The sequence below is a fragment of the Galendromus occidentalis genome, unplaced genomic scaffold (assembly GCF_000255335.2).
Source record: "Galendromus occidentalis unplaced genomic scaffold, Mocc_1.1 scf7180000077428, whole genome shotgun sequence".
Taxonomy (NCBI): Eukaryota; Metazoa; Arthropoda; class Arachnida; order Mesostigmata; family Phytoseiidae; genus Galendromus; species Galendromus occidentalis.
Window position 1 is genome coordinate 67,440 of NW_003805416.1, and position 20,340 is coordinate 87,779.

Below are 20,340 nucleotides of genomic sequence, written 5' to 3' on the forward strand. Positions count from 1 at the left end.
CCCATGTTTGTAGCAACACGTTATCGGATGCGGAATCGAAACACAAGTATCAACTTCGAGGCATTTTGAACGTTCAGTCAAGCGCGGCATCATACGAGTGCGTGAAGAAGAGTGAGTCTGAAGTGAAGTCTGTTCATTTCGTGACTGAGTTTCGTATTTGTTCCTCACGAGGCGGAAGCTTCAGGAGGCTCAAACCAGCGGAGAAGGAAGCCAGGTTGCTGCTGCCAGTCAAGTGAGCAGGCTGGCATGCTTGTGCACGCGGGGGCAGGTGAAGCATAAGCAGATGCTTAGCTAGGTCTGCTTGTTTTCCTTCTTCGGCAATGAAAGTTTTTCTGCCGCTTCTGCGAAGGATGACGAAGCTGAGTAGCACCACCAACGCCGCAGCACCAGCAGCGGCCAACGGAAGACTTCGTCGACGTAATAGGACAGCCGGGCTACGGTGTTGAATATCGCGACGAGCATATGCAGGCGGACAGGCAGTCAGGCAGGCTTTTCTCTTCTCTCAGATGGATCTTCCGCTCACTCCCTTCCAGTGAAATAAGCAGGCAAACGGAGCGAGCGAGCGGAGGAGGCCATTATGAGCGTCCGGTCACAGCACAGGGTCTTTTATTTTTTTCTGCTGGACTACAGGAACTTGCGGTTATCGAACAATTCTAAGGTGCGACTATCGTGGAACGGAACCGTCGACAGCGACTGCGAACGGAAATTCCGCTGAGCTGTGGTCGCAGTCGGAGACGCTTTCTGAAAAAAGGAAAAGCTATCGGATGAATTCGAAAATTTCCCTCGATCATGGTGATGCGAATGAATGCCTCAAGTTCGAGGGTAAAATCTCGCGATTCATGGAGCTTATTCGAGCCGTGAGCGATGATGTCGAGAGTGCGATAACCGTCGATGGTCAATAAACAGTGTCCGTGAGCTTTCGTGCCAGGCTTTGGATTCCTCGGCCTTTTCTCTCGGGCTTCTGGGAGCGTTTCTTCTGTGTGATGGCGTTCATTTGGAGTTCCGAGTCGGAGAGTGGGTGGCCGGATCCTGGATGGATCGAGCTCCTTTGAGCACACGAGCGGACCGAGTGGTGGACTAACAGCCGTCCGGCCGGATGTCTCCTAAGACAAAGCATGAAGACATTAGCTCGGATCGGCGCCGTAACAACACGCGGTGCTCGCTTGGCTGAGCACGACTCCTTCGGACGACGGGAGTGAGGTGAGGTGAGTTCTGCAATGCCGTTGAAGGCGAACTTGAAGCTCGCTGTCCGAGTAGTAGGCGTCGCTAGTGGTTTCCTATGGGGGGCCCTCCACAGAGTTATTGCCAAATGCTTTTATTCCTGCTCGCTCGTTCCTCGATTTTTTTCTCTTACACTTTTTCGAAGTAATAAGCTGGCCAGCACCCCAACTAACCTCGCATCGGGCCTTGTAATAAGTTACGAATTACGCGAATGTTGAGATAACGCTGTCCTCACTGCCGACGTTGTACGCATCCAGGCCAGCTGCCTAACGCGTGCCATCTGCCTGACGGGGCCATTTCAGGCAGACGTGGGGGTGTCTGGTTGCTGTTAGTCGTTACGGCGGCCCTCTTTCTTTTCATTATTTGATCGATGCTGATGTACAGCGGAAGGTACAACATCGACGGAGAGTATCGCAGCAGCTGCGGTCGCGACAAAGTGCTATCGGCACTTATGAAAATGATTTATTATACTTCCAAGGCGTCAGAGGGCTGATCGTCTCGTAGCACACCTTCAATCAGTCGTTGACGAGGATGACATTCAGGAGCATTCCGATGGAGCCCACTCACAGGTTTCGTGTTTTTTTTTAATGTTTCTCGCTTGGAAAACAGGGAACACCCCTGAGATCTTCCTCATGCCTCGGCTATGGGTCAACCCGCATTAGCCACGCCATTAACTAAAAACATAACAAAAAAAGAGGATCCAACCCAAGTGGCTTGTGATACACGGTAAGTCACGCGTACCATTCAGCGGCCACAACAAAACCAAGAAATAGTTCGCTTCTAGTCTACGACCCATAGCCTTCCGAGTTAATTCGCTCGGCCCTTGATTGGGACAAGCACAGCCTGTTTCGCATGATTGTGCGTGGTTGAAGCGACACGAAACGGTGACACCGGTGAATGGATGTCACCGACTTGATTGAATTGCCGCTGCGGTGTGCGACGACACAAAACAAGCGGAATCTTGTGCAACTTGGCGTTGTTTAGCGCTGTTTAAGCAAAGCGTACCAAAACTTCAATTAGAAGTTGCTGATTACGCAATGTGTTATGGAGACGCCGCTAGAGACGTGACTTGACTTCTGTCACGTTATTCCGGCAGCGGACATCCGGGAGCTTTGCTAGGTGTGACTGTTGAGGATCTTTTCCGCATTCATCCGACCAGCTGGTAATCGAAATGGGCTTTACATTCCACAGCCCGCAAAGAAGCGCGTTCACTCAAGACGAGCCAGAAATCATCATTACTAACACATATGATGTTTAATGTCTATACGAAGTGGAAATTTACGACCTCTTCCTTGAGCATGTAGGGGTTTGGGACGGGGAGTCTCCTTTCCCAGCGGAAATTCGCGGAAGCATGAGTTGTTGACCGTGTTCCGTCAGCAATCTCACGCATTACAGCCTCTGACTGTCCTGTCAATTCCTCCAAATCGACGAGTCGTCGCCGAACGGAACTCAGTCTAGATCGTCGCTGCTCCAAGGAATCAGACATCTCAATCGATTACGTTCGTTGGTATCGTCAGTCGAGAGGTCTCCCCAGAGGGAATTGGCCGCCTAAACTGACGATAAATGACTAGACTTCACGAAAGCGGGGAGAGCGAGGCTGGGGAGTCGTCGTCCCGGTCGAGTCCCCGAAAAATACCATCTCCACGAATCATATAGATCGCTCTCGGGATACCATTCCGCATCTCGATCAGTCAAGGCGAGTCGTGCGGTACCGTCCCGGAGGCCCGATTTCAACAAGCCCGATTCTGAGAGGTTAGGGGAAAAAACGGGAAAATACGGGTTAGGCTGCGACGGAAGCCTGACCCAATTCAAGCGTGAGGTTTAGAGCCGAAGTGCTACCGACGATTCGGGCACCCCGGAATCGGGCATCCAGGATTCGGGGATGCGGTACCCAACCAATCGTAAACATGTAGCGCCAATCGGAAGCCCAGAATCAGGAATCGGGACTTCGCTCTTGGCGTGCCTAATTCACGTTCATATATTCGGAGATGAATACACGGTACAGATAGAGAGGATTTCATTGATTATTCGCGCTCAATACTGAAAACAGCCCGCCATCGAGACACAACAACTGGCGAAGAATCCTCGAAAACACGGACGAACGGAAAAATACTGTCCCTCAGCTGGTGGGAATGGATCCTCTTGTCACCAAACCGGCATCTTTAGCCATGCCGTGGAAGGTCGAGTTCCTATCCTCTATTAGGTCCCTTGGACATCCTTTCTCTATTATTTCCCCGGCACTCATCACGATGACTCTGGGGTGGGCGAGAGCGAAAATGTTATTCCCGCCTCCGCCATCTGAGATTCGACGCTCCGTAGGAGGGTTGAGGACCCACGTATCGTAGTCGAGGATCGTCTGAAGCCGATGAGCGATCGTGATCACCGTCGAAGATTCGAATACATTCCGGATGGTCCTCTGAATGAGAGCATCGGTCGCCGCATCGACAGCCGCCGTGGCTTCATCCAAAACGAGTATCTTCGATTTCCGCAGCAGAGCTCTGCCCAGACAGACCAATTGACGCTCACCGAGTGAAATGTTCGAGCCCTCTGTGAAGAAAGCGGACACAAATACCTCGATCCGTGAGAGAACGTTCGACTTCAGCGAAGAGAAACAAATGCAAGGTGAACTCAAGAGCGATCACCTTCGCTGATTTCCGATGTCAGTTTCAGATCCTTTCTCAGATGAGCTGCTCGAGCCGCCTCCTCCACCAGTTCATCAGAGAATTCATGGTCGGGATCGAGATTGCTCCTCAGGGTTCCGCGGAAAAGAATCGGATCCTGAGGAATCATCGTGAGCCGCTTCCTGAGAGTGTGCAAGCCCAACGTCGAGGTATCGATGCCATCGATCCGTATGCGACCCTCGGACGCTTCAAGTATTCGAAACAAAGCTAGAGTGAGGGAGCTCTTGCCGGCCCCGGTGCGTCCAACGACGCCGACTTTCTTGCCAGCATCGATATGGAGATTGAGGTTGTTGAGCACGAGTGGAGTCCCTTCTCTGTGGTGAAGAGATAACGAGAACGTCCGGACTCGCGGCTTCAAACATCTATCGAATCGATTCACCGATCCCATGAGTTCGTACCTGTAGCGACACGAGTAGTTCTCGAAGTCGACCACGCCGGCATGCGGCCAGTCGGTGGGAGGCGTTGCGGATTCTATCTCCCAGGGCGCTTCGGAGGGTATCTCGCCGTATTCGAACAAACGCTCCGCTGAGACAACGGCGCTTTCTAGCAGGGTCGAGGATTCGATGAAACGAGCCATGAAGCGCGTGACCTGGAAGCGAGCTCCTCGATTAGTCCCGAGACTCAGCACCCTCTCAAATCATTGTCGTTCTCCGTTAGATTTCTCCGTTGGCATTCACCGTCATAGTGTAGGATATCAGCAGACCAGCTGTTCCCATGCCGAGTTCCCTCCCGTTGAGGAGTATGATCGAGATCATGAAAAACATGAACAAGGCATTCAGGGCGTCGACTCTAACCGCTGCCCATCTGAAATATTCGACGGGAACTTAATCGCTGGAACCTTTCTCCGCCTTTGCACTTTTCCTGAGTGGAGGGAATCGACTCCTCTCCTAGTCCCTGCCAACCCACCTCACTGTTATCAAGTTGTGCAGCATAGTGTTCTGACTGACATCCACTCGAAGATGATTGCGGATCAGCAGCATGTTCTCGGCTTTGTACGCTCTGATGACCGAGACGCCACTCAGAACTTCCGAGAAGTCATTCAAAACCGGAGATCTGCACATGAGCATCAGACGTTTCGACTGGCGAGCTGCTTGCAGATAAATTGACTGGAAGGTTGTAGATTCCAGCCTTGGTCCCGGCTCCAGTACAATACAGATTTGAAGGGGACCGAATGCCGGTATCTCACAGCGACACGCACCCTTATGTAAATGAATATCAGGACCGCGGGAACCAGGGCCAATATCATGATATGCAACTCGACGAAGACCAGAACGACGCAGCCCAAGATGGAGAGCAAGAATCCGAGGTAGTCATCGAAAATCTGATACAGCTCCATATCCATGACGGTGACATCTTTGCTGAAGCGGTTGATGATTCGTCCGACGGGTGTCAAATCGAAGAACGACAATGGCGCGTGCAGCATAGACTTCAACATGGTTTGGTGCAGGTTCATAGAAACTCGGTGACATGAGTTTGCTAGAACCAGGAAGCCGATCAATGTGGATGCACCCGCCCCTAATCCTATGAAGGCGAAGATCGTAAGGCCATGAGAGGTTTGCGCCTTGTAGCTTTCGTGGAAATTGAAATTCTCGCTGCTCTGGTTGTATCGAACCAGATCCTCGATGCCGCCCGTCCAATGCCTGATCCAGACAATGCCTCCGATCTGCGCCGAATCCGTTTTTAGAATAACCGTGTGCTCTTCCGGAGTGAGTCAATCTCGGGTGGGCAGCTCTTCCCGAGGAAGATTAATTCAGCTAGACTCACATCTAGAACTCGGAAAAGTACGTAAAGAGTAGCGACCGCGATCAGAGGTTTCATGCCAAAATGTTGCGCCATGGTCTGGTAGACGCCCCAGTTGATCTGTCAATCGAAAGGAGGGGAAACTTAGAGAGTCACGAAATAGGAGGCGCTCCGGGGGCAACCTTTAGTGATACGTGATTCGGAATCGTACGTCACCGCCTCGTTTGACTTCGTCCTCGATATGGAATTTGAAATCCTGGTCTTCATCGGCAGGTGACGTGGTCGCCGGTGTCTTCAAGAAAGTGAGCATCAACGTGGACTTCGGCACGTCTTCGGAGTCTCGCGGTATCACACTTGACCTTCTCCTCATATTCAATACACTGGCGAGTTCGTTGAATGTTCCTGAAGCTATTATTTTGCCATGGTCCAAGACCAGAACACGGTCACACATTGGCAGTATCGACTCGTTGTGGGTCGCTATTATCCGGGTCGTGTGGCGCAACATTCCCCTGTTGCTGATAACGTCGCGGAATATCACGTCGGCCACATGGGCATCCAAAGCGCTCAGAGGATCATCGAATAAATACAATTCGGCCTGATGATAGACCGCTCGAGCGATGCTGATCCTCTGCTTCTGACCCCCTGACAGATTCATTCCTCGATCTCCAACTTCGGTTTGATCGCCGTCAATGAGAAGTCTGATGTCGGGCCGAAGGGCGCAGTTCTTGATAACCTTCGAGTAGTAGTGCTTGTCTAACTGATTCCTGAAGAGTATGTTCTGCCGAACCGTTCCACTCTGGATCCAAGCTTGCTGGGGCACGTAAGCGATCTTCACGTCTCTGATGGCTATCGACCCACCGACTTGATTCATCTCTCCCAGCATGGCGGAGAGCAGCGAGGATTTCCCAGTTCCAATCTGACCCAACACCGCGATCAGCTCGCCTCGCTTGACCCTGAGATCTATGTCTTTCAGACTGACTTCCTGGCCCCAAGCGAAGGTAGCTTCTCGGATGTCTATCACGACATCATCATCTACGTGAAAAAAGAATTCCGAAATTATCTCCATCGACTCGAGACGCATTTCGATCGGTTGAGTGACTCCTGCTTCTGGAGGGTGAGCTCGATTGACGCCCGAGTGCGGATCAGTGAGAGCGGCGCGAACCTTCCACAACGCGGTCGGGTCCTTCGACGAGATCTTCACAGTTGAGGAATTGTTCGATCCGTTGGAGAGCAACCCTTGCCTGTACGAGTTTGGACAGCACAGCAGGCAGGTATATGAAGTAGAAGCGGAGTATACCGAAAATCAGCATCGCAGTGAAGGCCGCATCGGCCCGTAGGACGGCGTTACCGTCGAATAGTAGGAAGCAGGTGTACGTTGCCAAAGCCACCTGCCAGGGAGGCAATTTTGCTCAAAATGCTCTGCTCGAGATCGATCCAGAGGGAGACCGATCTCAGTCACCCGGGAGATGGGACGAATCCCCATTGGGGCGAAACCGCGGACGCAACCCTTGAGGCGATATCGGGGATGCGCGATCTTCAAGTCCATCACAGACATCTCGAGTTTCTACTCACGACGAATGGACTGCTGTTCCAGATGAGAATGGCAATTGATTCCCCGTAGAGAAACTTCTCGAGTACCTTGCCCTCGATTTCTCGAACTTTCATGATTTTCTCCATGAACGCTTCCTCCCAAGCGAATAACTTGATGATCTGTTGACGTGAGGGAGGGGCATCACCCACATGAGCGCAGCAGCGCAATTGGATCGAATTTCCGACCAGTAGTCCACTCACTTTCATACTGCTGAAGAGTTCGCTCGTCGTGCTCATTCTCTTATCCTTCTCAATCAGAATCTCTCGCTGCGGATGAGACTCAAGGGCTAGTGGACATAAGCTCCAAGGAGTGATTCCGCGATGATATTTCAGATGACAGTTCAGCGACTGCTCCAAACGAATACGTACGTTGATAATTTGTAGTCTGTACGCCACGTAGAACGACAAAGGCATCATCAGCAGAATACTCCCAGCGGCACCATAGGCCCCTGGACCCAACAAATAGTATACCATGAGACATGAGATGCACGTTCTTATCGGAATTCCGATCGCCATGCCGCAATACTGCGTGAACAAGAACACCTGGGCGACATCGATCGAGGCCAGATTGAGTATGTCGCCTGCGCCGTAACGATGCCTTGCGTCGGGATGGATTCGTAGGCACTGAAACATACATGGAGCTTCCGATTGAATACCCTGGCCGATACCCATGAGAATTGCGCTCCGACGATGTACTGACACTTGGTTTGACTATATTCAGTAAGAGTCCTAGCTCCCTCTATCGGCTCTCTGACCTTGTCATACAAAGCTGTCAGCAGAGCTGCTCTTTGCTGGAGTGCTCCATAATACATCCGATAGTGATTGTGGTTTGTGAAAATCGAGTACCCTGCTGTCAATATGCACAAGATCACAGCCCACAAATACGTCGACGAAGTCGCGGTTTCGGAGCTCCGTATGATCTGTCTACGAGGGAGGGAACAAATCTACTCGGGGAAGTTTCGTATGCTGGCCTCAGGGCAGACGAGCCTCGGGCCCTTGGGAGGATTCTGGGCCTGCTGATAACGCTTCACACAAATCGTGATGCTCGCTAGCCGAGAGAGCTGTATTGGTGACCGTAATTTCAAAGAAGTCACTAACTTCACGACGTAGGCTGGGGCCGCAAAGGTGACACAGAGCCCGACTTGCACACACAGGATGCATAGAAGGAAGTGATGGAAGGAGTAGAGAAGTTTCTTCCACAAAGCTTTCTTTTTCTGGGCCGGCTCGGAACTAGACGACTCTGTATCTCGATTGTCATCTCTGGGAGCGGAAAGAAGCTTATCGCGGGGATGTGAGGCAATCAGGCAGAACGTGGTGAGGATCACTTACTCTTTGGAGCAGTACAAGAATCTTTCGTAGCAAACTTTAGCGGAGAAATTTATGTTCATGGGAATCAGATGCTGAAGCCGTGCCTCCCCTTTGACGCAGGCTCTCATGAACCTGGCGATTTCAGCGTTCGGAAATAGGTCTCTCAAATCAGTTGATTCCACAAAAGATTCGGCCCCATTCTTGCAGAGACGACGGCGAGTACCTACTCATTGAAGTTAGAGAAGGTCACGTGATGGATTAAGGGCGTATTCTTCCGAGTAATGCGTGTCCTGGCCTCAGCCGGGAACTCGAGGTCTTCATCACCGTCGCTGCCCATCCTCGCAGGTCGAGAGGAAATGCTCACTCAGAGAGAGAGGAGCGGGTTGGGATGCGCTTCGTTGTTACGGGATCGGTAAACGGTACAAGGAAAGAGATAAGGGATCGACGCGGCACCGAGACCACACCCTCCATGATGATTTCGTGCTGAGCCTTGATCTCCTCGCCCTATAATCAGACGGCTGAAGGTCCGCATCCCCGGGAGCAGAAATGCGTCCCCAAAACCACGCTCCCATGCTAACCCACGCCAACAGGGCCGGTTCGCTGAAGCACGGGGCTGTCATTTCATGCTACATACGGATGCTCGACATTCATTCGCGCTCCCCTTATCCCACAGTAAAGCCCTGTATCCGGCGAAACAATTTATTCAGGACGTACACGAGATGTAAGTCGGTACATCAGAGCTCTACTGTGAGGAAATCATCGAGTCCTCGTATAGCTTCTTCCCATGGACATCCACTCGAGAGCTTCGACAGAATCTGAACACAATGAGTCAGATGCAACGGCCGTTCGTCCCCTTTCTCCTCCCATCGAAGGCAAGCAGAAGTTGGGAAGCGCATACTCCTCACCTGGAATTTCGGAGGAATATTATCTCTCTGCCTTGACCAGCAGAGAACCTCCGGAATCTACGCACAAACAGTGTTTTGAACTCACCCCCAGTTCTCGTGCTCTTCGAGCGGATACTCCCGGCAGATTGGTCTTGTCGACGAGAGCCCCTATCACATAGATGACATCTTCATCTAAATTGTCGAGCACTCCCTCTCCCTCGGGACTCAAATATACAATGTTTTCCCGGGGGAATAGTTCCGTAACCGGTTTCGGAGATAACTCATACGGGAACGCGAGTTTCCTCGCGGCTACCATATTCGTCACCAGTCGCGCAGAGAAGCTAGTTTCGGGATCGAAACTACAAAGATGAAGATTGACCGGCGACGTCGTCCATCTATTTGCCGCGAACATGAGTTTCATATCGACGCTGAGTTTCCGCATTTCCCTCGGACTCATCAAGTCGTCAAAGGAAAAGTCCACTGCAACTCTCTGGGCGAAGGGCAGTCGGGGCAACATAAGTTTTTCGAGAACCATATAGAGTTTCCGCTCCTCTATTCGTGGGAAGATGCAGTTTGCGAACAGGCCATACCTGGGCAAAACATCCGTGGACGTCCAGGGCTCAATGATGGGTTTGTCGTAAACAGGCTGGGATCTAGGGTTCTGCTTCCTGTATTCTTTGTACTCTTTGCCCGCGTAGAATTGCAAGAAACGTCTCCTCTTATTCAGTGATGGTAATTGTATGACTTCCTCGAGTAGTTCCGGCGTCAGATGTCTCGGCACATGCCGCCCCTTCCGTATTTCACGATTCAAATAGTATACCATAGCTCTCAACTGCTGCTTGCTAATCGTTCCTTTTTCGAGCAGATGTCCGTAGTCGTGATAGTTGTAAGACATTTCTCGGGCCGGCTCCACGATCGAGGTTTTGTCGGTATCCAATCGATGTTCATCTCCTTTCTGTCCTGCGAGCGACGAGCAGCGGCGACTTTCCATCAGCATTCTAGGCAAATCTGCTCGAGACAATGACCGCGAGAGCATGCTTCTGAGAAGAGTCGCCATTCCGGAACGTGTATAATTCGTCACTCTCTCTGAGGAATGATCAGGTTCGCATCTGAGAACACCAGGCACCGAGAGTCTTCGCAGTGACAAGTTCCATCTCACGAACAGAAATCATGTCTCAAGTTCGTCGCAGGGCTCACGGAATAGTATCATGAAGCGCGCAGTCGACATCCACTGGACCTTCTCTCGGAATCCGGGCGGCTTTGAACAAGATCATGGACTGTCATGGACCGTCCGAAAATTCGATTACGCGGTCAAATCTCGAGGATGCAACGCATCTTGCAAGACACATCGGGAAAAGAATCTCCCCAGATTCTTCTGAAACCCGGGGCAGCTGCGCGGTCGACACAGTGGTGGGCTGGCGGTGTGTGGTAGCGGAGCAGGTAGATGCCGACCCGGCTCGGAAGACCGTCGTCCCGGCGCGGCGGCTCTCTCTTGCGGCATAGTCGTTCAAAACAAGAGGCGCCATCCCCTCCGCGGCGGAGAGGAGACCTTTGCTGTGATGATTCCCGAAGGGTCATCGTATCGTCGAGTATTGTAGTTGGATGGTGCATTCAGCCGCTATCGAGCCGACTGTGAAGGTCGATTCGTGCACGGGGCCAGATTCACAGGCTTCCACGTCGGTAGCTATATGGGTAGATCCTTCGGAATCTATTGGGCTCCGCCGATGCCGCCTGCATGGTAAGCTACCGGACAGGTGAGCGCAGGAGTCGGCGAGCGATTATAATCGCCTTGGACTAAGACTGAGAGTCTTATATGAGAAGATCCACATTCAACATCGAATAGAAGTTTATTCTCAATTTTCGTATAGCTTAAGCCATCCCTCGCGCTTTGTCCCATAATCAACTAATAAATAATAGTCGGGGTAGAACCAATGAATTGATGTAACAAAGATTTCCTCACGATACCCTTGCACTGTGTCAGTATATCGTCCGACCACAAAGATCACCTCTCTCGGCCTAGATATTCCCCCGGTTCGAGAACAATTCTCGTCTCCCGGAGCCAACCTTTCGAATGCCCAAAGCAACTGAAGTTGTTTACACGTTGATCTCACTCCGACCCTCGAGGTAATCACTATACCTCTGAAGGACCGGCTGCACCTCGACGTTGATGAACTCAATTACTTGGCCCGGGGCGCGACCCACAAACGTGCTTGCATCCAAGAGTCCATCGATTTTCGCATGGATTGGCGAGAAGTACGAATCGTTTTTGATGCGCTCGACAAGGTCGTTGTCTTTGCCGTGTTCCTTGACCTGAGCAGCCGCTTGGTGGCTGAGAACGCGAATTTTCTCGTGGCACTCCTGTCGATCACCGCCAGCCTTCACCATGGCCATGATGACATTTTCTGTCGCCATGAAAGGCAGTTCTTGGTCGATGTGACGCTGAATCACCTTGGGGTAAACGACCAAGCCCTCGGTTACGTTCTGTAAGGTGTTCAAGATGATGTCCGCCGTCAGGAAGGCTTCCGCGAGGCAAACTCGTCGGTTTGCACTGTCGTCGAGCGTCCTCTCCATCCATTGGGTTGCCTGAAGGGTAATCGGAGCGAGGTAAATTAATGCAAGCCACTCGGGGGAGGGAGTGCCGCTTCAATCACGATCTGCAACATCGAATATTCCCCAGTGAAATAATCTCTCCTTGCCTGAGTTTGGAGGGGGTTCATAATGAGCGTGATCAAGTGTCGAGCCAGCGAACAACATCGCTCACTCCGCATCGGATTCCGCTTGTAAGCCATGGCCGAGGAACCGATTTGAGTTTTCTCGAAGGGCTCCTCCACTTCTTTCATATGCGCCAAAAGGCGGATGTCGGTACATATCTTGTGAATCGTAGCTCCGAGCGACGATAACACAGACAGGATCTCGATATCAACTTTCCGACTGTAAGTCTGGCCACAGATGATGAGAGAGTTCTTGAAACCAGCCATTTCAGTAACTCGCTTATCCAACTGTTTGACTTTACTTTCCTCGTTCTCGAACAGCTGCAGGAACGAAGCCTGGGTTCCCGTTGTGCCCTTCACCCCTCGGAAACGCAGCTCGTTTCGCACTCGCTGGAGGTTCTGGATATCCATGAGGAGATCTGTCAGCCACAAGCAAGCTCGCTTGCCCACAGTGGTCAGCTGAGCCGGCTGGAAGTGGGTGAAGCCCAGGGTCGGTAGCGCTGCGTATTCCTTGGCGAACTTCGCCAATCGATCGACGCAACGAGCTACTTTCGGGATCAGGATATCCAGACCGTCCCGCAATTGAATTAGGTCGGTGTTGTCGCCGACGTAACACGAAGTCGCTCCCAGATGGATTATAGGAGCGGCCTTGGGGCACTGCTGAGCGAAAACATGGACGTGAGCCATCACGTCGTGACGAGTGAGTTTCTCTTCAGCCGCGGCCGCCTGGAAGCGACAGAAAAAATTAGCCTACAATCCCAGCGAACTTATCCCGAACTCTCGTAAATCCGCCTCTTCTGGAGCATCTCATCGATTCGTGGGGATTCGTTGCCAGAGGAAGAGAGCTCCTCTTTCCTCAAAAGTGTGTCCCCATTCCGGTCCCCTCCGGCAAGAGTTTGATCGACATGATAAGTTCGAATTTCGAACTCTGGGCGATGGATAGATGGCAGCTCGACGCCAGCACGAAGGGAATCGACCGATATGGCGGGAATTCCTCTCCTTGGTCCACATCGGAGCATCGGATGGAGGAATGATTCGCGTCAGTCCCCTAGGGACTTACCGGGTAGTCGATGCGGCTGACATTCTTTTCCATTTCGGAGATTTGATCATCGCGGATAGGCAAACCTGCAAGCGAGGTGAATTATTTCTGATTCGAAAGGGATTGACCCATCTCACAAAACATGGTTTAGATTACGGTTAGACATAGGGATCAAAATATGAAACATCGGCTCAAAGGAATTGTGAAGTTGCCGGGGCAACGAAGGATAACTCGATAAGTATCGGCATTCTAAGGTGGATGATAATAGGTGCCAACATTTCATCGGTGCTCAACCGATTTCTCTCGTTCGACGGTCACGCTGTGTTCTCAAGTGGGAGCTTCTCCTCTGTTTTCGGAAGGAGCGATCTCTTGAGGCTCGAACGCCCGACCGAACGAAGACGCAGAGAAACGTTCGGCCGCGAGTCTTGATTCGAGTCGAGGAAGGAAATATTAGAGCTACCAGTTCTTCGGCGAAACCAGAGGAAAACTATATTTTCTCTGACCACGCTAGAAGTGTCACAACGCTCACCAACACATCTGACCCATTGAATCGCACGCGTAATCACTGACGAGAAGGTTATTTGGGATCGGCTTCCTCGTTTCCGAAACAGAGCTTTGCGATGATGCACGCTGACGATTCTGCTCACTGGCGCTATTCTGGACAAGCTTACTCACCCAACTCTTGCTCCGCCTTTGCCAGGAAAATCCACAGCCTCCTCCACGTGGAAAACTTCTTCTCATCACTGAAGTTGTACGCCATTTCAGGTGAAGCATACCGGGAGGTCAAAGGGCTTTGGTATTTCGTATTCATGTCGGATGCCATTCTGAAGCTGGAAGACCACCTGTTACATTGACGAACAGTTTTTTAATCACCGGTCCGGCTAGCGTTTTCGAATCAAGCGAAATTATTCCTCGACGAGCAGAAGCTCGGAACTAGGCGGGTGGACTGAACACTCAATACTTGGGGACATATCGATGAGATAGCTTCCCTTCGGGGGATTCCGAACACGCGAGGATCTATCGCCGAATTCCCAAACTACCCCGGAACACAAGTGCTTATCATCTGGATGACAGATAAGATGCTGTTCACCCGATAGCTCGACGAGATGCCTCTATCGAAAACCTCGGATACCGAAGCGTGGGTCGCACAACATCGAGGAAAGCCACTACTTGCAACGTGACACTCACTTGCCAATACGGACACACACACTTTCCCTTTTCCGACCGGTGTTCATTACCTCCGTTTCATGGCGTCGAAGAACTCTTCCTTTCCTCCGGAAAAGCTTCTCCACCAAGACCGGGCCGCTACGCTCTATCACTGCGGCGATATCATGAAATGGATAAAACCTGCCGAGAGCTACGACGCAAGCGAGTGCCCAGGGAGATTGGCGTCGGTCTCTTTCTGTCGCTCGCTCGCTCGTTCCGTTCGTCCGTCTTTCTGTCCATCGGTGAGCGGCAGCGGCTTATCGTTCTGGCCTGGCCGTTTATCTTATCCTCGATACGCACGGGGTATCGGTCTCTTCCATCTCGCGTCTTGTAATCATCTGTCTGTCGACACAGATTGTAAAGTCGCGGGGGCTTCGCGGATTGACAAAAGTGGCGGCTCATGAATTCATGGAGTTCCTTCAATGCTCAAATCGTGGAGGAAAGAAGAGGGAAAGCCCATCGGAATACGAAAGCATTCGCGGCCAAGGGAGCGCGCGAAGAGCTCAGCGTGCCCGGAGACCGCGGACTCTGGCGGTCTCCCGCAGGAGCGATCGAACGCCAAACGAGAGAATCCCCTGGAGATTCTCCCTCCGCAGAGGACAGCAGTCGGTGAATGACACATGATTGACAATGAATGACACGTGATTCTGGACAAGCGGGCAGATTGGTATGTGCCGCAGCAGAGGAATGCGCTCTCTGCCACCGTCCGTCCTTGACGTTCGTCGTCGAACGGAATCTATTTCCACGGAAGAAAGGAACGAAAATACGCTCCGGGGTCGCTATGCCCGCGGCGATGTTCATGAGTTCCGCTCGCTCGAGAAAACGCGGCCGCAGGGTCGCTGCATCGATCAGTGAACTCAATCGACCGCTCCGGTGCCATGACAGTGAGCGGAAAAGATATATGGGACGTGACCAAGGTCCCGGAAGAGACATGAGCACGATTTTAGATATTCGCTACCGCACTGAATCAAAGAGGAGAACGACTCGAATGTGGTTCACCTGCGCGGGTGCCCGAGAGCGCCCTCGAGTCCGGGCGGGTTTGCTCGACCTAGAAGTCAAGAGCAACCATCGAAGCCTACCTGGAGGTGAAGAACAATCACTGGCGAGGCTGGACCGTCAATGTCAATCGGTAGATTCGAATGGCAGAGGAACCGAACCTGCGAGAGACCGAGCCGGTCGTTCAGCGGTGCTCCGCACAGCTGTGAGGAGACGCTGAAGTGCGCTCTCACCGACCGCCGGGAAGCCGCCAATTTTCAAATGGATGATCGTGCGCGAAACTGACCGCTTCTCCGCACGCACCGAGACCCGCAGAAACTGGAGGCTTCCGAGAAAAACAGGCTTTTGTCTTCTTGTGGAGCTCGAGACTCTCTCTCTTCGGACACCGGGACATCCGCAAATCCCACGTGGGTTTCGTACTCGTCGTTCGGTGACACGAGGGCGCTGGCATCGCGCGCGGACGGACCCGTATCAAAATAGAACGTTCGGCTCCGCGCACCACCCGGACCAAGGAGGATTCGATTTGGAATTCTCCAGGAATATGATCGCGTGACTTCAGTTCGATAGTGAGCGTGAAGAGAGCGGAAAACAACAGAGCGCCGGGGATGTTCGGCTTGCGGTGTATCCTCCGCGCTGGCACGAATCAAATTCGTCGGCGGACTTTCTGCATCGCCGAAGATAATCCATACTTCGCGAAGTATGCTGCCAAATTGAAAAAATACCAGGAAGCTAACCCCGAAGAATTCGAAGACAAGGTGACAGATCTCAAGAAGAGCAAGAGGAAGAAACTACTCATCAATCCAGACGGGAGCGTAGAAGACGGAGTGACGCCGAAAGGTAGATTTTCACTTCGGAATTCCTCGGGGAGATTCTCTAACACCCCCAGAGGCTAACCCGATGAATCGGAGGCTGGGACCGAGATCTGCAAGACGATCTCGGGGTCATGCGGCCTTTTTACCTGTGTAGAGTTGCATAGGACAGATTGAGTGTTCCTACAAGCAGCAACAGAGCCCTCAACGAGACTCCGCTACGAGCCCACTCTCGAATGAGTATTTTTTACAGACTTGAAAAACGCCCCGCGCCTGACAAAGGAGGAGATTCGTATTGAGAAACCAGAGCAGCTCGATAGCTTATCCGTCGATCAGTTGAGCCAGGCGTGGAAGGAGCGACATGCGAACAAGGATTCGATCTGCGGGATCGTTCCCGCGGATTCTTTTGAGACGATGGCCAAACGCGGGGTCGAATTCCCTACTTTCGTCTACCCGGTACCCCGGGGCGATGGGTGAGTGGACAGCGAGAAATTATCCTGATCGAGCCTGAGCACCCGGGATCCTTATTATTCTGTGGAGCTCCTTCAAGTCATCCAGAGCGAAGCTGATGTTGCCTCGAGTAGTACCATTCCGCTTCTTTCAGTTACGAGATGTTCCTCGGCCAAGTGTCCAGCGGAGGTCTTGAGGTGCATTTCACGCCTCTAGTGGAGTTCCAGAAGCACCAGAGTGAGGCGCCGCCCTGCTTGCAATTGAAGTTTTTCACTGACTTCATCGACAGTAAAGCCATTGTCTTGATGGCCGGAGAGTACAACGGCAAGGTAAGAAACATTGATCAATACACTTGGTAGCACCTTCCCATGTCATCGATGAAGAACCTCGGGGATCAGACGCCGCGTCGATCTGATATTCGATATCCGGTTCGCGTTGGATCTGAAATTCGCTGAGCTGTCTCCTCTCGACGAGTGCTGCAAGTGACGATGAAGGCCGGTACGCGCCGGAATCCTCTCTATCCATGGAATACGGTCGGGCTATCGCAAGAATCGGTCTACTCGCGGCATTCGCTCTCAAGAATACGCAATTTTTTCAAGGTCATTGGGCCGGAACACGCGCAATGCTTAGCGAACCAGCATCAGATCTACTATGGATCCTCTGAACTCCGACGCAAGCTCATGCTGTGGAACTTCAACAAGGAGCCGAAGTCTTTCAACCACGAAATTCTTATCGAGGAGTTCGAGAAGACGCTAGGCGCCGTTAAGGAAGGAGTAGTACTGAGTTAGGAATAGGATAATTTTTCACAGAGATGGTCTTCGCAGATCGTCATATACCGAAGAAGATGTTGTAATATAAAACGAGGACTTATTCGAGCTCGTCGTCATCTCGATTATTCTCGAATACCCTCTCTAAATTATCCCGGCCGGCGATCCGGCCCGTAGAATTGAGATCGGTACACGGAACCCATCGATTGATCGGCTTCCGGAATGTCTTCCTTTGCTCTTAGACCACTAGCGGGCTCACGACTTCTTCCTAACCCAAAGTTCCACAGACCCATTTCGTCTCAAATTATGATTCGATCGTACCATCCTTGTAATTCTATCATCGGAAATATGTTGAAAATGTAGGCTCGCGGAGGGGGGGGAGCGGCACGAAGGCCATCCAGATGAGAACTTGAGCAAACTCCGGAGAGTCTAGAAAACTGTTCTTCGAGATCCTTAGAGGAACCTATCCTGAGCCTTGACTTGGGACATCGTGAGCGTGGCTGAAGGTCGGATATGCTATTGTGTCCACGACCCCCACAGGCTGCTCCCAACGACTGCCGGTGAATGCGAGGATTCTACCATTTAGAGGGCAAAAAAATAGGGGCTCGGATATCCTCGAGGTGCTGAGACACCAAGACAATGTTCGGCTGAGGATTTTCAATCTGAACGGAGGTTTTCCGATGGCGAGCGAGACCAGAGTGAGTATACTAGTATCTGGGGAGGGACATGAAGTCATTCTCGTGAGTCTCGCGCGACAGATCCCTCAGTTGAAGAAGCTGGACGAGGCAGTCAGGCATCTCGGAGCCGACTCTACCACGACTTCGAGCAGGATCGGTCCTCGATTGCCCGCCGCCGTCAGCTTTCTACTCGTACCTAGACCGCGGATCTCTTTTGCAAGGGGAGGCCGTTCGGCGTTCTCGGTCTTTCGTTGCGCCTACGGTCCGAGCTTCCATGCCGTGCTGGAAATGTTTTTCTCGAATACTGGGGGTACATCGATTATGAAAAAATCATGGCACCAGAGTCCGAGATCCCTGCGAGAGCTTGCACAAGCGTACGCTGCTCTCCGGAGACTCCGCAGAGTTCCTACTTTGGCCCGAATCGACGACAGTCGAATGGATTTATTTCCCAGCTGTAGATGTGTCAGATGACTGCGAGAAGACAGAACTTGAAGCTCTCAGAATATGATTCGATCCGAAATCTGTCCGTGATGGCAGGTCTGTAAAATGATCTGCTCAATGCCGTTCCCCTTGTTTCAACTTTTGCAGAGGGCGAATTACGAGTCCATCAGCATTGATAAGACTTCCACAGGAAATCCGATCAGCTCTAGTGTTTTCTAGGAAACTAGGAGTTTCCCTGTTCAGGGAGCGATCCCCGCATGGGATCGGCCAAACCGTCAGGGCATTATCTCGAGCTGCTGACCGTAGAGATGATCGTCGGTGATCGCACAGCCTCCTGCTTTTGGAAAGGCTGGCGAGGGAATCTCCTGCTTCATTCGTTCGTCGTGTCGCAGAGATTGATGCTTTCAATTATTAGGGATCGTCACCCGTAACGGGTTATGAGTCACGGGGCTTTTGAATAGCGCGCCGTTACAGAGGAATAATGGAAGGCGAGAAGGCGCTGGCTGCGCAGCAGAGACACCGGCCGCATTCTGTCGAACTTTCAACACACCGCAGAGAACTTCGATAAGCATAGTGGTGGAACGAACGCGTGCTCTGAGTTTCGTCGATCGACCGGATACTTCATCTCGTTCCCGAAATAATCTCGAAAATGCACCGCAGAAGAGAAACGGCTTACCAAGAGGCCAATCGATTGGCGAAAAACTTTGACAACCTGACGAAAGTTTTGCAGTCGTCGAAGGCCATGCAGATGCGATTCACGCTGATCCCGAAAAAGGCCTTGAATAATGTGGTGGTTGCTGGCGTAAGAGACATGTCTCTGGGACGCCCCGGACATGGTACGGCATGGAGAGCTCCACGTTCTCTTATTCTCGATCCACGTCTTCTCATTATCCGGTGGTGTAGCAATGAGGCCGATCGAAAAAATTCGGGCTAAACAGGGCTGGCTCTCCGCAAGCGGATTCGGAATATCTTCCATGACTCTCGATCGGGCTTGTAGACTAGCGGCGCGCTCAGGGGATATTTCCGTCGAAAAGATCCGATTCCGGAAAGCGAACGAGATAGCTCGACGAACACGACCGCGGGGAGGAAAAATCGTATAGATATCGAGTCAGCATCGCGTATTGCCGTGGCAAAGCCGCCGACGCCGGCAAGGAGAAAATGAAGCTCATGCCGTTTTTCATCAGAGAGCAGAATCATCAAATGTGTTGGAGCCACTGGACCAAGTCCCTACACGTGATCCAGTTCGGTGGGCTGTCCCGGTCGGTTTCTGCAATCGAATTGTATTCTACGAAGATGTGATTTTTTGTACGTGATTCCCATCACGGCGCTACTCTGCGAGCCGAGTCGAGAGTCATGAAAAATATTCCAAGCCTGCTCGAGAGTGTCGGCGCTCTCATCGAATCAAGATCGGACGAGCCGACATTGATCGCGGCGCTCCGATGGTGCTTGAGGAGGGAGACATGAGCCCCGTATATTACGATCTCCTCCATGATCTTATGTCTCGACTGTATCGGCATTCGTCTTCAAGGTGCGAATGTCATAAGATTCAACAATCCGAGCCCAAACACCAAGTCCGACTTCCATCGGATATGCATCGATCCGAAGGGCAAGCCCCACAAGGCGAACCCCCACATCCCCGTTTCGGCCGGAACCGTGAAAGCAGCTCAAACTTTACAGAAGGGTTTGAAGGTAATCGAGAATTATCGTCTATGAGGTCTCTCTCGCGAGCCGCATCAGGTCATCGCTGCCCCAATTTTTCTGGAACAACTAAGGGGATAGGTAATTAAAATTTTCGTGTCCTCCTCTAGGTGACCGGCCGG

General features: G+C 51.9%; 4 protein-coding genes across 5 annotated transcripts; 1 reads left to right on the forward strand and 3 right to left on the reverse strand.

The window, feature by feature from the left end:
* Positions 1-3,340: 3,340 nt before the first annotated feature.
* LOC100901541 (canalicular multispecific organic anion transporter 2-like) lies at positions 3,341-8,877 on the reverse strand. The gene is made up of 17 exons (XM_029111265.1): positions 8,768-8,877; positions 8,562-8,672; positions 8,331-8,492; positions 7,984-8,156; positions 7,602-7,870; positions 7,434-7,499; positions 7,215-7,352; positions 6,805-7,030; positions 5,854-6,674; positions 5,667-5,762; positions 5,101-5,565; positions 4,809-5,008; positions 4,580-4,706; positions 4,301-4,491; positions 3,864-4,216; positions 3,558-3,768; positions 3,341-3,476 (listed from the first exon to the last, which is right to left on the reverse strand). The coding sequence occupies exons 1-17, from the start codon at positions 8,875-8,877 to the stop codon at positions 3,341-3,343; spliced, it is 3,855 nt and encodes a 1,284-aa protein (XP_028967098.1).
* A 355-nt stretch (positions 8,878-9,232) lies between these two features.
* LOC100901683 (mitochondrial ribonuclease P protein 1 homolog) lies at positions 9,233-10,319 on the reverse strand. The gene is made up of 2 exons (XM_003742641.2): positions 9,531-10,319; positions 9,233-9,445 (listed from the first exon to the last, which is right to left on the reverse strand). Exons 1-2 carry the CDS (start codon positions 10,317-10,319, stop codon positions 9,275-9,277), a joined length of 960 nt encoding a protein of 319 aa, XP_003742689.1. The 3' UTR covers positions 9,233-9,274.
* Positions 10,320-11,258: 939 nt separating this feature from the next.
* On the reverse strand, positions 11,259-14,555 carry Adsl (adenylosuccinate lyase). Of its 2 annotated transcripts, none has more exons than XM_003742613.1 (5): positions 14,363-14,555; positions 13,850-14,016; positions 13,196-13,260; positions 12,121-12,861; positions 11,259-12,007 (listed from the first exon to the last, which is right to left on the reverse strand). In XM_003742613.1, exons 1-5 carry the CDS (start codon positions 14,407-14,409, stop codon positions 11,519-11,521), a joined length of 1,509 nt encoding a protein of 502 aa, XP_003742661.1. In that variant the 5' UTR covers positions 14,410-14,555; the 3' UTR covers positions 11,259-11,518. The 2 variants fall into 2 exon arrangements, with proteins under 2 accessions (XP_003742661.1, XP_028967110.1); XM_029111277.1 differs by having other exon boundaries at positions 11,519-12,007; positions 14,413-14,511.
* A 1,289-nt stretch (positions 14,556-15,844) lies between these two features.
* Positions 15,845-17,505, forward strand: LOC100901827 (ATP synthase mitochondrial F1 complex assembly factor 1). The gene is made up of 4 exons (XM_003742642.1): positions 15,845-16,213; positions 16,439-16,658; positions 16,790-16,964; positions 17,235-17,505. Exons 1-4 carry the CDS (start codon positions 15,982-15,984, stop codon positions 17,421-17,423), a joined length of 816 nt encoding a protein of 271 aa, XP_003742690.1. The 5' UTR covers positions 15,845-15,981; the 3' UTR covers positions 17,424-17,505.
* Positions 17,506-20,340: the final 2,835 nt, after the last annotated feature.